This window comes from Squalius cephalus, assembly GCF_949319135.1.
Source record: "Squalius cephalus genome assembly, chromosome: 17".
Taxonomy (NCBI): domain Eukaryota; kingdom Metazoa; phylum Chordata; class Actinopteri; order Cypriniformes; family Leuciscidae; genus Squalius; species Squalius cephalus.
The window spans coordinates 7,253,343-7,267,581 of record NC_137138.1 but is presented as its reverse complement, the minus strand read 5'-3'; the positions used below and the strand labels follow the sequence as shown (position 1 = coordinate 7,267,581).

The 14,239-nt window shown below is 39.2% G+C and overlaps 1 protein-coding gene across 2 annotated transcripts in view; it reads right to left on the bottom strand.

Annotated features, from left to right (window-relative positions):
- The window catches only part of col5a1 (procollagen, type V, alpha 1), a 98,682-nt gene extending 87,008 nt beyond the window's left edge, over positions 1-11,674 (bottom strand). For both annotated transcript variants that reach the window (XM_079847936.1, XM_079847937.1), the window contains exon 1: positions 11,317-11,674. In XM_079847936.1, coding sequence (XP_079704062.1) covers positions 11,317-11,419 — 103 coding nt within the window. In that variant the 5' untranslated portion in view covers positions 11,420-11,674. The remainder of the gene's footprint in view (positions 1-11,316) is intronic.
- Positions 11,675-14,239: the final 2,565 nt, after the last annotated feature.

Sequence of the window (14,239 nt, the reverse complement as noted above, 5' to 3'; positions counted from 1 at the left end):
AAAACATCTGGAAGGCATTTTTCCTTTTTTCCCCCCTCTTTTTTCATTCTTTTTCTCTGGGATCAGCAGACAGCACAATGACGGCTATAGCTTCCAGATGTGAGAACACAAACTCTCGCTCTCACCCGCTCTGATTTCTCCAATCCTAAACGCCAAGTAATAAAAGAAAACCATCTACGCTGGTCCATCTGTGACTTTTTGCTCCAAAAACACACATACCCCATGATGCTCTGAGGTGCTCTAGTCATGCTGACACCGAGTTAGCAGCTCAAGCGCAGGTATGTAGGGAATGTTATTTCAGAGGAAGTGTGTGCACATGTGTGAGCTTCATGACAGCCCAAGGGAACCTCAGGCCGTTGTAGGGGTGCTTAGAACTCTAGAGAAGCCAGACACACACACACACACACACACACACACACACACACACACTGACCGCAATTAATCACAACAAAGCCTTAGCAAAGCCCAAACATGGTATCCGTTTAAAAGCTCTGTGAAAGAGTCCATTCATACAGAACAGAGCAGACAGAAATACAATACTCGAAAACTTCAACTTTCAAACTCTGGGAACCAGAGATCTGAACACACACACGCGCATGCATGGCAAACAACAGTGTGTGTGTGTGTGTGTGTGTGTGTGTGTGTGTGTGTGTGTGTGTGTGTGTGTGTGTGTGTGTGTGTGTGTGTGTGTGTGTGTGTGTGTGTGTGTGTGTGTGTGTGTGTGTGTGTGTGTGTGTGTGTAGCAGGGGTGGCAGGCTATATCAAGACCAGGTGTAATCCGAAAGACTAAAACCCTGTCTACTCCCCACTATACAGATGCAACTAGATTCACTTTCTGAAGATGTGAGCAGAAACCCATGCAGAACTCTTCACTGCAGTGCTATAAAGTTGCTAAAGTTGTTCTGAGTGGTTTAAGAGGTTTAAGAATGTTGCTTTGGGCTTTCTATGGTGTTCTGTGTTTGCTATGGAATCACTATGCAGTTGCAAAGATGCTATGAGAGGTTTTAGAATGTTGCTATGGGGTTTCAGTGGTGTTCTATGTGGTTGCTAGGGAGTTGCTATGCAGTGAGAATGTTGCTATGGGGTTTTTAGGGGTGTTCTATGTGGTTGCTATGGGATTACTATGCAGTTGCAAAGGTGTTCTAGGAGGTTTAAGAATGTTGCTATGGGGTTTCTATGGTGATCTATGTGGCTGCTAGCGAGTTGCTATGCAGTGAGAATGTTGCTGTGTGGTTGCTAGAGAGTTGCTATGCAGTTGTTGAGGTATTTTGAGAAGGTGTTCTGGGTGGTTTCTACTAGGTTGTTGCCAAGTTAAAAGAGCCCCCTCGCAAGTCTCTATCTATGATATTCTGGTCTATAGATATGGTCCTTCAAACTCTATAGAATTTTTTCAACCATTTAATTATCACATAAATGCAGCCTTGGTGAGCATTAGATACTTCTTTCAAAGACATAAAAAATTCATACCAACCTCAAACATTTGAATGGTAGTGTATGAGCAATAATAATAGTTATGCTTGATTTAGCAAGCACATTAACAATTAAAGTGTGCCAAATTTGACACACTTATGTATAAAATTGACAAACAGTTTTAAGTCATTTCTCACATCAAAACAGTGTGAAATGGATCCCACTCAAAGGGATGTGTTTTCCAGACGCTGTGTCTCAGGATGGGGCACTGTAAACCTCTGGGGTGGTCATAATATGAAGAGCACCACCCACAGTATGCCACCTTTAACCTCTGACCAGTGACCTCATCTCCTGTAGGTCTGCTGTCTTTAACTACTATAACTCACATTCCTTTCTCCCCTCAATCACTAGTTTTTTTTTTTTTTTTTCACTTTCTTACTCTGATCCTTTCTCTCTGAAACATGCACAGTCCTGAACACTTCTCAACCTCCTTTCTCACTAGAAGATTCATTTTAGCAGTTCAGGCCATTTGATTCAATGAACTGCTTCAGAAAACGATTCAAAGATTCTTTTGAGTCATCACTCAAGTGAAATAAATATTTTCTTAAATACTGCAGTTAATCATTATTGTTCAATTAAGTTGTTTCAAATATTGCATTGTAGCTTTGTGAACCAATTTAACTACGGTAATCTGTTATATTTATATTTATATTAAATATACATATCTTATATTGTAATTCACTTAAATAATAATTAAAATAATTTGCTATCTTGTCTGCAGTATGTCTGATATTGCATATATATATATATAAAAAAAAAAAAAAAAATATATATATATATATATATATATATATATATATATATATATATATATATATATATATATATATATATATATATAAACACTAGTTCAAAATAATGATCCATGAGAAACTTTATATGTTAACCCAAGAGACGTGGATCAGGGTTTGGTCCTCATGTCTGAAAGAGGTAATATTTGGTTTTTATAGTGTGTGAACTGAGACATTGAAGGTTTCACCAACTATCACCCTCCCAAATGTGGCTTTAGATTGAAGGGAGACTTGAAACACTTTCAATCATAAAACAATGCAACTCCAAAACACACGCTATAAAGCCCAAACCACACAAACCGTGAGGGGAAAAAAACTTTCATTTCTACACTTGGCCACAAAAACAGCACTGTCTAATACAGTACAAAACGTATAACATTTCTGTCCTGAGAACCCAGAGCTGGACCTCCTAAACATCGAAGCCAAGTACAGGGCCGAGAGCTGGTCTGGTCTTACGTCATACACAAAATCATGACTGCTGACATGGTGACTACTGGACTATCATCTATTCACATACTTCTACTATCAATTTGCATACTCATACTAACCTTGAAAAGTACATACTGTGCTCGCAAAGTAAAAGTTTGTGCTTTTGAGTATGAGGCAAGCTAGCACAGCAGACAGACATACTACAAAGTCATAAAATTATGAATCGATACAAATCAAATCTTGTGCGGTTGTGGCCAGTAAGTCCAAAAAGCATACATATGCTTCAAACCGGATGTAGTATGTCATCTGGGTACCTGATGACGTATGGATGGATGTAGTATGTCATCTGAGTACCTGATTGTCAGCATAAACTATGACTTTTTTATTTATGGCATGCACTAATCCTAATCTATAGTTTGTGAAAATATGCATCAAAAATCCATAAATCCAAAAATCCATAGTAAATGGGTCAATGATGTGACGCTATTTTTTTTGTGTCCATATGGTTTCATTAAATTTAATAGGGTTAAAATTTCAAAATAAAATGGCAAATGACTTGCATACATTCTCTTTTTTGAAGACCAAGTCTAAAATTTCTGGTTTTAATTCATTTTGAGAGAATATTTGGGGGATGATTGCAAAAATGTCTATGTAGTGTAACCTTCAAAACTTTGTACCAAATAATTTATCTTGTTTAAAAAAGGTGAAATTCTCAATAAAACACAATATCAGCTAGTTTGGCATAATCTAACATTAGAACTATTTAACAGTAAATAAAAGTAAATGGAACACCATTGTTCTGAATGTTATAATTAATTTGGGGAATCATGTGAGTCAAGTCAAATTCCTGAAGTGTCAAGGTGGTGTAACCACCATTCAAGGAGTCATTTTGTTAATATAGTGTAAGAAGACCATGTGACAGGAAATTATATCACAGAGACGGACCCCCGGTGAAACTGACTGCTGAATGCAAATGTTATTAACTCTCTTTAAAATGTGAGATAATTTGACAATTTTAGGGTATGGTCAGGTATTCTTAAGTATATGTCAAATGGTATGACCCTATTATAAAATTATATTATATTAACTTATTATATTAACTTAAAAAATTGCATTTTAAATATTACCACCAAGGCCACATGATTACATAGGTGTCCATGATAATGCCTGTCAAATTTGATTTTAAAATGAAACCGGTTACACCTATTGACTCTTATTACAAGCCTTTCTGTTAGGGGCCAATTTAGTCAAATATCACTAGTTTATGATGCTGATTAAAAATGTAATATAAACTAACCTACTATTTGAACTCTTTTCAAGTGTTCAATGTAACCAATGTAACCTCATTGGTTCTTGTCGAAGCTCAAACGTGCGAGGATGAACCTCGTTGGTTCTTGCGGAAGCTCAAACGTGCTGCGTAACACGAGAATGAACCTCATTGGTTCTCGTGGAAGCTCAAACGTGCTGCGTAACACGAGAATGAACCTCATTGGTTCTTGCTGAAGCTTAAACGTGCAGCGTAACACAAGAATGAACCTCACTGGTTCTTGCTGAAGCTTAAACGTGCTGTGTAACACGAGAATGAACCTCATTGGTTCTTGCTGAAGCTCAAACGTGCAGCGTAACACGAGAATGAACCTCATTGGTTCTTGCTGAAGCTTAAACGTGCTGTGTAACACGAGAATGAACCTCATTGGTTCTTGCTGAAGCTTAAACGTGCTGCGTGAGACGAGAATGAACCTCATTGGTTCTTGCTGAATCTTAAACGTGCTGCGTAACACGAGAATGAACCTCACTGGTTCTTGCGGAAGCTCAAACGTGCTGCGTAACACGAGAATGAACCTCATTGGTTCTTGCTGAAGCTTAAACGTGCTGCGTAACACGAGAATGAACCTCATTGGTTCTTACTGAAGCTCAAACGTGCTGCGTAACACGAGAATGAACCTCATTGGTTCTTGCAGAAGCTCAAACGTGCTGCATAACACGAGAATGAACCTCATTGGTTCGTACTGAAGCTCAAACGTGCTGCGTAACACGAGAATGAACCTCATTGGTTCTTACTGAAGCTCAAACGTGCTGCGTAACACGAGAATGAACCTCATTGGTTCTTACTGAAGCTCAAACGTGCTGCGTAACACGAGAATGAACCTCATTGGTTCTTGCAGAAGCTCAAACGTGCTGCATAACACGAGAATGAACCTCATTGGTTCTTACTGAAGCTCAAACGTGCTGCGTAACACGAGAATGAACCTCATTGGTTCTTACTGAAGCTCAAACGTGCTGCGTAACACGAGAATGAACCTCATTGGTTCTTGCAGAAGCTCAAAAGTGCTGCGTAACACAAGGATGAACCTCATTGGTTCTTACTGAAGCTCAAACGTGCTGCGTAACACGAGAATTAACCTCATTGGTTCTTGCAGAAGCTCAAACGCGCTGCGTAACACGAGAATGAACCTCATTGGTTCTTACTGAAGCTCAAACGTGCTGCGTAACACGAGAATGAACCTCATTGGTTCTTACTGAAGCTCAAACGTGCTGCATAACACGAGAATGATCCTCATTGGTTCTTACTGAAGCTCAAACGTGCTGCGTAACACGAGAATGAACCTCATTGGTTCTTGCAGAAGCTCAAACGTGCTGCATAACACGAGAATGAACCTCATTGGTTCTTACTGAAGCTCAAACGTGCTGCGTAACACGAGAATGAACCTCATTGGTTCTTGCAGAAGCTCAAAAGTGCTGCGTAACACAAGGATGAACCTCATTGGTTCTTACTGAAGCTCAAACGTGCTGCGTAACACGAGAATTAACCTCATTGGTTCTTGCAGAAGCTCAAACGCGCTGCGTAACACGAGAATGAACCTCATTGGTTCTTACTGAAGCTCAAACGTGCTGCGTAACACGAGAATGAACCTCATTGGTTCTTACTGAAGCTCAAACGTGCTGCGTAACACGAGAATGAACCTCATTGGTTCTTACTGAAGCTCAAACGTGCTGCGTAACACGAGAATGAACCTCATTGGTTCTTGCAGAAGCTCAAACGTGCTGCGTAACACGAGAATGAACCTCATTGGTTCTTGCTGAAGCTCAAACGTGCTGCATAACACGAGAATGAACCTCATTGGTTCGTACTGAAGCTCAAACGTGCTGCGTAACACGAGAATGAACCTCATTGGTTCTTACTGAAGCTCAAACGTGCTGCGTAACACGAGAATGAACCTCATTGGTTCTTGCAGAAGCTCAAACGTGCTGCATAACACGAGAATGAACCTCATTGGTTCGTACTGAAGCTCAAACGTGCTGCGTAACACGAGAATGAACCTCATTGGTTCTTACTGAAGCTCAAACGTGCTGCATAACACGAGAATGAACCTCATTGGTTCGTACTGAAGCTCAAACGTGCTGCGTAACACAAGAATGAACCTCATTGGTTCTTGCTGAAGCTCAAACGCGCTGCGTAACACGAGAATGAACCTCATTGGTTCTTGCTGAAGCTCAAACGTGCTGCGTAACACGAGAATGAACCTCATTGGTTCTTACTGAAGCTCAAACGTGCTGCATAACACGAGAATGAACCTCATTGGTTCGTACTGAAGCTCAAACGTGCTGCGTAACACAAGAATGAACCTCATTGGCTCTTGCTGAAGCTCAAACGCGCTGCGTAACACGAGAATGAACCTCATTGGTTCGTACTGAAGCTCAAACGTGCTGCGTAACACGAGAATGAACCTCATTGGTTCTTGCAGAAGCTCAAACGTGCTGCGTAACACGAGAATGATCCTCATTGGTTCTTGCGGAAGCTCAAACGTGCTGCATAACACGAGAATGAACCTCATTGGTTCTCGTGGAAGCTCAAACGTGCTGCGTAACACGAGAATGAACCTCATTGGTTCTTGCTGAAGCTCAAACGTGCTGCGTAACACGAGAATGAACCTCAGTAGTTCTTGCTGAAGCTCAAACGTGCTGCGTAACACGAGAATGAACCTCATTAGCTATTTTCAGTTTTTTTCAGCATTGACAAAAATAAAACCACTTCTGCTGAACTTGTTGACAATCATGCTTGATTTTCAGTCACAATTTCTTCAACAAACAATGGCCTTTGACTCTAGAAGCAACATGGTCAGGTGGTGTAACTGTTTTTTTGTCAAATGGTGTAACCAGTATTTTCATAATAAATATAATTATATACAGGAAAATTAATGTGGAATAAAATTTTATAATCTAGATTAGTGTAATAACATGGTTTTTAACCATTTTTACATAATTTGTCAGATTATTTAGAAAACATGTGTTTTCAGCAAATATTGCAAAAATTACATTTAGAGATAACTCTAATAAAATCTATTTTCGTGTGATATATTAAAATGTATTTCATTACATATAGCATTTATTTCTATATGTACACTTACATGCCATCTAGGTGGATAAAATATTTAATATTTCTCATTCTTTGGCAGTTACACCATTTGACACAATCATGTACATTCAGTCTTAACTTTCATAAAAAATGGTGCAAATGTAATTTTTAATACATAAAATCAACATAAATACACTATGTACATTTTAACATGCCTGATATATGCTTTTAAAACCAGTTTTTCGAATTTCTCATCTTGACAAACCTTATTTGTCACTGACAAAAATACTGAAATCCAGTCACATTGGACATACTATTTCCAGCATACTATTTTAAAATGCACTTATCATAATATTGCAAGCTATGTAAGATAAATAGTGTGTGAACAGATGCATACTTCAAAACTCCATCGTCAATACAATGCCATCCAATCACTTTTGACATACTATGAATTCACAGCATAACATGATTTGCATATGCTAATCCTAATCTTGAATACTGTACAAGATTGAGAGTGTAAAAAGCACAAACTAATCTATATCTTGCATACTATGTATGATGTATAGTATGCATAAAGATGCATACTATAAAAATTCCACTGTGAATAGTACACCATCCATGCACCTTCAAAATACAATAGTTTGAGATGCACTAATCTTAACCTAGCATTCTATATAAAATAGATCGTTTTTGAAACAGACACATACTTCAAAAATCTATTGTAAATACTATGCAATCCAGTCAATTTTGACATAACATGATTTGAGATGCATTAATCTTAATATTGCAGGCTATATAAGATTGATGATATGTCAACAGATGCATACTTGCACACATTGACATCCAGTCACTATTGACATACAGTACTATTTCCTGCATGCTTTAGGGTGATTACTCTTAATCTTGCATACTATTGAATAAGGAGAGTAGGATACTCTGATTTGGAACATACTCATTTTAATCTTGCATACCGCACAGGATAGTTTGTATGCAAAAAAAAAAGGAATTCTGGGAGTTTGATTAGGAGGGAAACCCTTCATCCTTTTCCTGTTGGAACTGGACAGGTAGCTTATAATAGCCAGAGGAAGACACCACTTAACACGTCTGTTAATGGGACCGATAGAGCCAAAGGCAACACGAATTTGATTTCTTCACGAGTCATGACGTTCCTCTCTATGATTCTTACTAAATCAATCGCTGAATGAAGACAGCTGAAATGGACAGCTTGTTTGCATTATACTAGAAACATTTTTGAAAGGCTCCAAGGGTGTGAAATTTTGGCTCCAAACATTCCAGAGTTTCTCCTCTGAAGGCTTTAAGGGTCTCCAGAACACAACAACAAGAGTAACCAAAACCAGAAACAACACAATAAACAATCGTTACAACATGCCATTTGTTAAAAGGCATTCGTGTACTCTCAAAAGTGGAGCACACCCAACAGGCTGAATGAGCGAGGCAGGTCCGCCGAGAGTGTTCGTAAAAATCTCATAAAACAGCACTAGTGTGAGTAATAAAGCAGAATAGCCTTGCACAGGAAGTGCAGCAGCATCACCATTGGCCATTTTTGCCTTTACAAGCTTCTGTCTACTCTGACGTAAGAGCTCCCTGTATCCCACAATGCACTGCCAGTCCCACCATAAACTTTATGACAGCACGTCATTCTATACCAGCAGATTTGATTAGCCCCACCCACTGCATGACATCACCGTCGTGGAAGCAGTTAGTGTTGCTGACTGAGTCAGCTTCACAACTCAAAAAAAAGTGCATCCTTGAAAACTTGTGAGTCTGGCCGCGGATCAGATCCACCATCTTTTCTGCATTACCCTGCTACACGTGTACACTAAGAAATTGGAAGCATACAGTAATGTAAATACTGTGCAGTAATGTACAGTAAAGTCTATAGTATACACTACATAGGGATCGCATCTGAATTTAGCCTAATGCATTCTAGATTGCGAATGAAACCAAATAACTAATGCATTTCAATCCAATTTGACACTGAGCATCTTTGTAGCAGATGCTCTGTGACAGATGTCTCTAATACATAGTCAAGTCAATGAATCACTCTAATTAATTCAGCTTTGACTCATGCAGGCAAAAGAGATTAGGTTGAAAAGTTTTCACTGCTCAACACTTTGGATACACTCTTAAAAATGGAAATGAATGGTTCTCAAGTAAAGCAAAGAATCATTTCTGACTGTGTTAACTGGTTTACACACCTTTTTACCAATACATTTCATGATTACATTATGTTTACAAAGAGACATGTCTATGAAATATTTCAGAGCTAAACAAAACAAGAAAAATGCACTATTTTGATTTCTATTACTTTTCCGGGTCTATAAAATAACCCTAACCCTAGTTCCTCCATGACTGTGGAAAACTTCAGATTCTTTAAAGCACCAGTACATGGTGGTTTTCTAAAGAACTGGAGAATAAAAAGTTCTTTGGGAAGTTAAAGTCAAACTATGAAATTGTTTTAGGTTTTAATTGAATTGTTGATGTAAGCATGTAAGCATGTTCTTGAGAAGTTCCTCGACCAAAATGTTCTTGTTATAATTAAAACAGCTCAATAATTCCATCAGTATAATGAGCAGCCAAGTGGCCATGACCAGACACGAATCTGATCACACATGCAGAGCAGAATTTCCAACCCCGCTCTCTCGATCCCTCCCCCTTTTTCTCGCCCTCCCTCCAGCCTGGAGAAAGAGAGAGCGAGAGAGGGGTACTCCCTGGGACAGGCTGGAGAAACCAGGAGGATGAGAATGAAAGATCATATCCTGTCTGCTTTGGCTCCGTCATTACTGTACAAACCACAGATTCATGTTCACAACTAGTAAACTCCACACTATCACGGAGCTTTATAATGACGGAACACTAAAACCAGATCAAACAACTGATCAAACCATTGAAAGTTGGCTTTTTATATGCTAAAAAAGCATGCATATTGCATAAACAACAAATAATCTCTCAACGTTTAACAAATGGCATATTGCTGATCATTTCAAAATGCATGTGACTTGATGAATGCATATAAATATCTCTACAATAACTGTTCTACATAGTCTGCTGAGTAATTCCTTCTATAAGTGGTTTACAAGATAATTGCGAGCTTCACCTCGAGCATCTCTGATCTACTAGAGAAGACACGCAGCGACTCCACCCTGACCTACTGATGTTCTTCATTACAGACCATCTACCAGGAACCAAGACAGACTAACATGCGTGTATTTGCATTTATCTATTATTTTCATCTGTCTTTCGCCGAACAAAAGGAGAGCCAGAGTGATGGGTTCGTTTTTATGACCCTATGGAAAAACATAAACTCTCTGTCGCTCTCTCTCCTGGTGTGTTTCTCATCCTGCATATTTTTCCAATTACGTTCTGCAGTTAGCGCGCCTGCTGAAGGAAAACTACTTTCTGCCAGATCCCCTAAAAAGCATCTGGAACATCTTCCAAAAAGTCTACAAAGACCATTCTAGGTTGTATGGTCTGATACCAAAAAGGGTCCTGATGCCGTACTCCCCTAAAGATAAAGCTTCTTCAATGGTTCTTTGAAGTCTCTGAGATTCGGCAAAGAAATCAAAACACTGCATAGGGTTCAGGTAGATCAGCGTATTGGTTTTACGGGGTTCTGGTGAAGCATCACACGAATGGTTTTCTAAAACAGAACTTAAGAAGGTTCTCCTGTGACTTTGATTCCTACTGGAAAGTTTCTTTTTAAGAGTGTAGGAGAGTGTAAGTTTCTTGAAAACTATGCCATCTATGCTGCTTTACAGATGCCAGAAACCAATATTCTGAAGTCAAGAATCTAAAATGCAAAAAAAAAAAAAAAGGACCACTAAAGAGCCTATTCACGCACATGGAATCCTGGAATCCAGATTTCTACTATGAGGTCTTTGTTTGCTAATTTGCATAAGAATTGTTGAGTGTTGCAGCGTAAAGGAGTTTGATGCAACAATAAGATGGTGCATCACCATTTCCTCACGCATCTGTTGCGTTGCACGGGAAAACTTCCCTCATTCCGTTATTCGTTTCTGCTCTAATGCTGACGCACAAAAAAAAGTGCAAAACAAAAGTCACAGCCACTGAACTTCGGACGCGAAAATCTCACTCTAGGGCCCCCCTTCCCATCCCCTCCTCCGGTCATTCCAGTCCCGGGACGGCGGACTGACCGTGGAATGCGCTCGCGCAACAGAACCGCAGCCCCGGGTGAGCGCGGCCCGCGGCACAAAGTAACAGTTTGGGAACAGCTGATTCGCCGCTTACCTGCGCTGACTCGTGAGGTGACAAACATCAGGAATACTAGGAGTACCGACAGTCGCACCTCCTTAAACCTCCGCTTTACTTTCCATCTGATAGGTGTATCCATGACCACCTGCGTCCGTCCTGACGCGTAGAGTTTAATGATATTATTATGACAACTGCTTGATATCAGGACAGTAACCCAACAGCCCCGGAGAGAGAAAGCGCGAGAGCTCAAAGCCTCTCATGCAGCCATACGTTAATAAAGTCCTGCAGGAAAATTCAGAGGATGGATAGATGGATGGATGGGGCACCTCTCTCCCTTCTTTTCCCTTCTGTTCTTTCCTTCCCCTCAGTGCGCTGCAGTGATGCCCCCGTCACTGAAACTTCGCGGAGCCAAAGTGGGAAAAAACTTCATTCACACAGACTGTCAGTCACACGGCGAGCAGCCAATCAGAGAGCAGTACAAAAAATGCTCGGTTTCTGATTGGTTATTACTGTGGGTAGGCGGGAAGTTTACAGTGTGGGACTTCATTTACTCTCTCTCTCTCTTTTTGTCTGAAAGTTTTTAGTCCATTGCAGTGACTGCAGACTGTCTTTTAGTATTTTTTGACTTCTAATTTGATGGGTGTAGCAACAGAAAACATTTTAGGGCAATCATCCAGTTAAAGGATGGCTCTTGTTAAGGTAATATCCTAAATAATGTATAAAGAAATAGTTCTTCTTTTGTCTAGTATCATAAAGGCTGTAAAAATACATATTGAAATGAAAACATATAATTTAAAATTAATTTTGTGTCGTGCGGAATGGTTTATTTGAAATAATGACAATCTGACTGGACATTATCAATCAGAATACCACTAATAATTAGATACCAATCAGAATCCTCTAATCCTTATAATGGACCAATGTTAAGTACTTTTAATCACCACTGTGTATAAATACATAAGTAAACTTGCTTTGTCTTACCTTCTGTGAACTATTCTTGCATAGGAACAGTGCTGTGCATGCGGGAGCCAAGGGTTATTTCAAGTCGTTCCTAAAATTAAAGTTTGCAAACTATTTTAAGGCTGAAACGATTCAGGACCTCCTGACGTACGCGACAGCTGGAGCACACAAGGCCACAAGGGCGATGACCTTTTGACACGGGTCCGAATGTATCGAGGGGAAGGGAATCCTTTTCAGGTTTCATGTAAAACAAAATGAAGCTAGTTACTTCCCTTACAAATCAATCAATTATTTTGTTTAATGCATAAATATAGATAAAAGAGGTACAGTATGCACAATAAACTCAGTTGCATTCTCATGTGAGTAAGATGTGGAAAATTTCTTTTTAGCTTGTTTTTTTTTTTAAATACTAACCACGTTAGACCTGTATTAAGTCAACAAAGTCAACGTGAAATGTCATTTGCAACTCATTTCACTTCCGTAATATGACTTATTGCAGTTCATAGGATATTCAAAATTTACATTTATGCATTTGACTTAGAAAAGAGGGGAATAAAGCAATTTGTCAAAAGGCCAATGATATTCGAAATATACAATTCCAGGTTTATTACACAACTACATTAGATTAGGAAGCAAGCTAGAGAAGAGGAGAAATATAGAGAAGAAAAAGAAGTTTGAGAATATGGGAAAATTCATTTGAAGTATGGGAATTTGGAAGTGTGAGGGAATTAATTTCGTCCTTTAGGAACTGATTGCATCATGAAAAGTGGGTGTTACATACCAGAATGAAGCAAAGTGTTTAAAGGATGAAAAAATGTAAGAGGGATTCATTGAAAAGGAAAGTCATTTTAGAGGTGGAGCAACTGATGAACGATTACGAAGACCAGAGCCTCTCTCAGTGGCACTGACGAAGACTAATATTTTCTTTCTCTGGAATAATGTGCAGTTATGAATCATGGAATGTTATTAAGAATGTGAATAGGGTCAGATTTGATTTCATGTTGACTTAAAGTGCATGTTCCAGAGGAGACATCATAGTCTGGAACACAAAAGGCCTATTTCTCTCAAATATTGTTCACAAATCTGTCTAAATCTGTGTTAGTGAGCACTTCTCCTTTGCCGAGATCATCTCCAGCTGAAGGCAGTGGTGGGCCGTCAGGGCCAGAAAGGCCTTCTCTGCTGGCCCAAACACTATCAGAATCAATGACTTGCACTTTAATATCTTTTTCCATGAATGAGTATTAAATTATTCCCAATAGTCCATTCTCTTAATTTTGTAGCTTGAAGAGGCAGGCTAAATACACATTAATCGTGCAGATATTAACATAAATAAATGCATAATCTCTGTATTACATGCCATCTCTCTCATGTTGATTCTTCTTCGCGCAATTTACTTCTTCGCCCAAACTACTTCAGCGGACCTTTAAGTAACCAGGGTTAAGTAACCTTAACCAATGAAATTAGCTGCAGGGCAGGATTTCTGCTTGTTTGCGCCCAGTGGGATTTTTTATTTATTTTTATAGAAAGATTAAAAGTACGGGAGAAATATGGAAAAATATTTAAAAGGGATGATAGCGGGTTAGCAAGGTAAAATACGGGAGAATCCCAGGAAAAACGGGGGGGGTTGGGGTTGACAGGTATGATCAGATTTCGATTTGACTGCATTGGGGCCATCTAGCAGGCGTACAATAACGTCTGCATTTTCACGTCCTTTGATTGGATGGTCAGACAGAGCGCGTACTATTACTGGTAGTCAGAGGCTGAGCTACACTGAACAAACTTATAAACGCAACACTTTTGTTTTTGCCCCCATTTTTCATGAGCTGAACTCAAAGATCTAAGAGTTTTTCTATGTACACAAAAGGCCTATTTATAGCATCTTGATATGCCACACCTGTGAGGTGGATGGATCATTTCGGCAAAGGAGAAGTGCTCACGAACACAGATTTAGACAGATTTGTGAACAATATTTGAGATAAATGGCCTTTTGTGTACATAG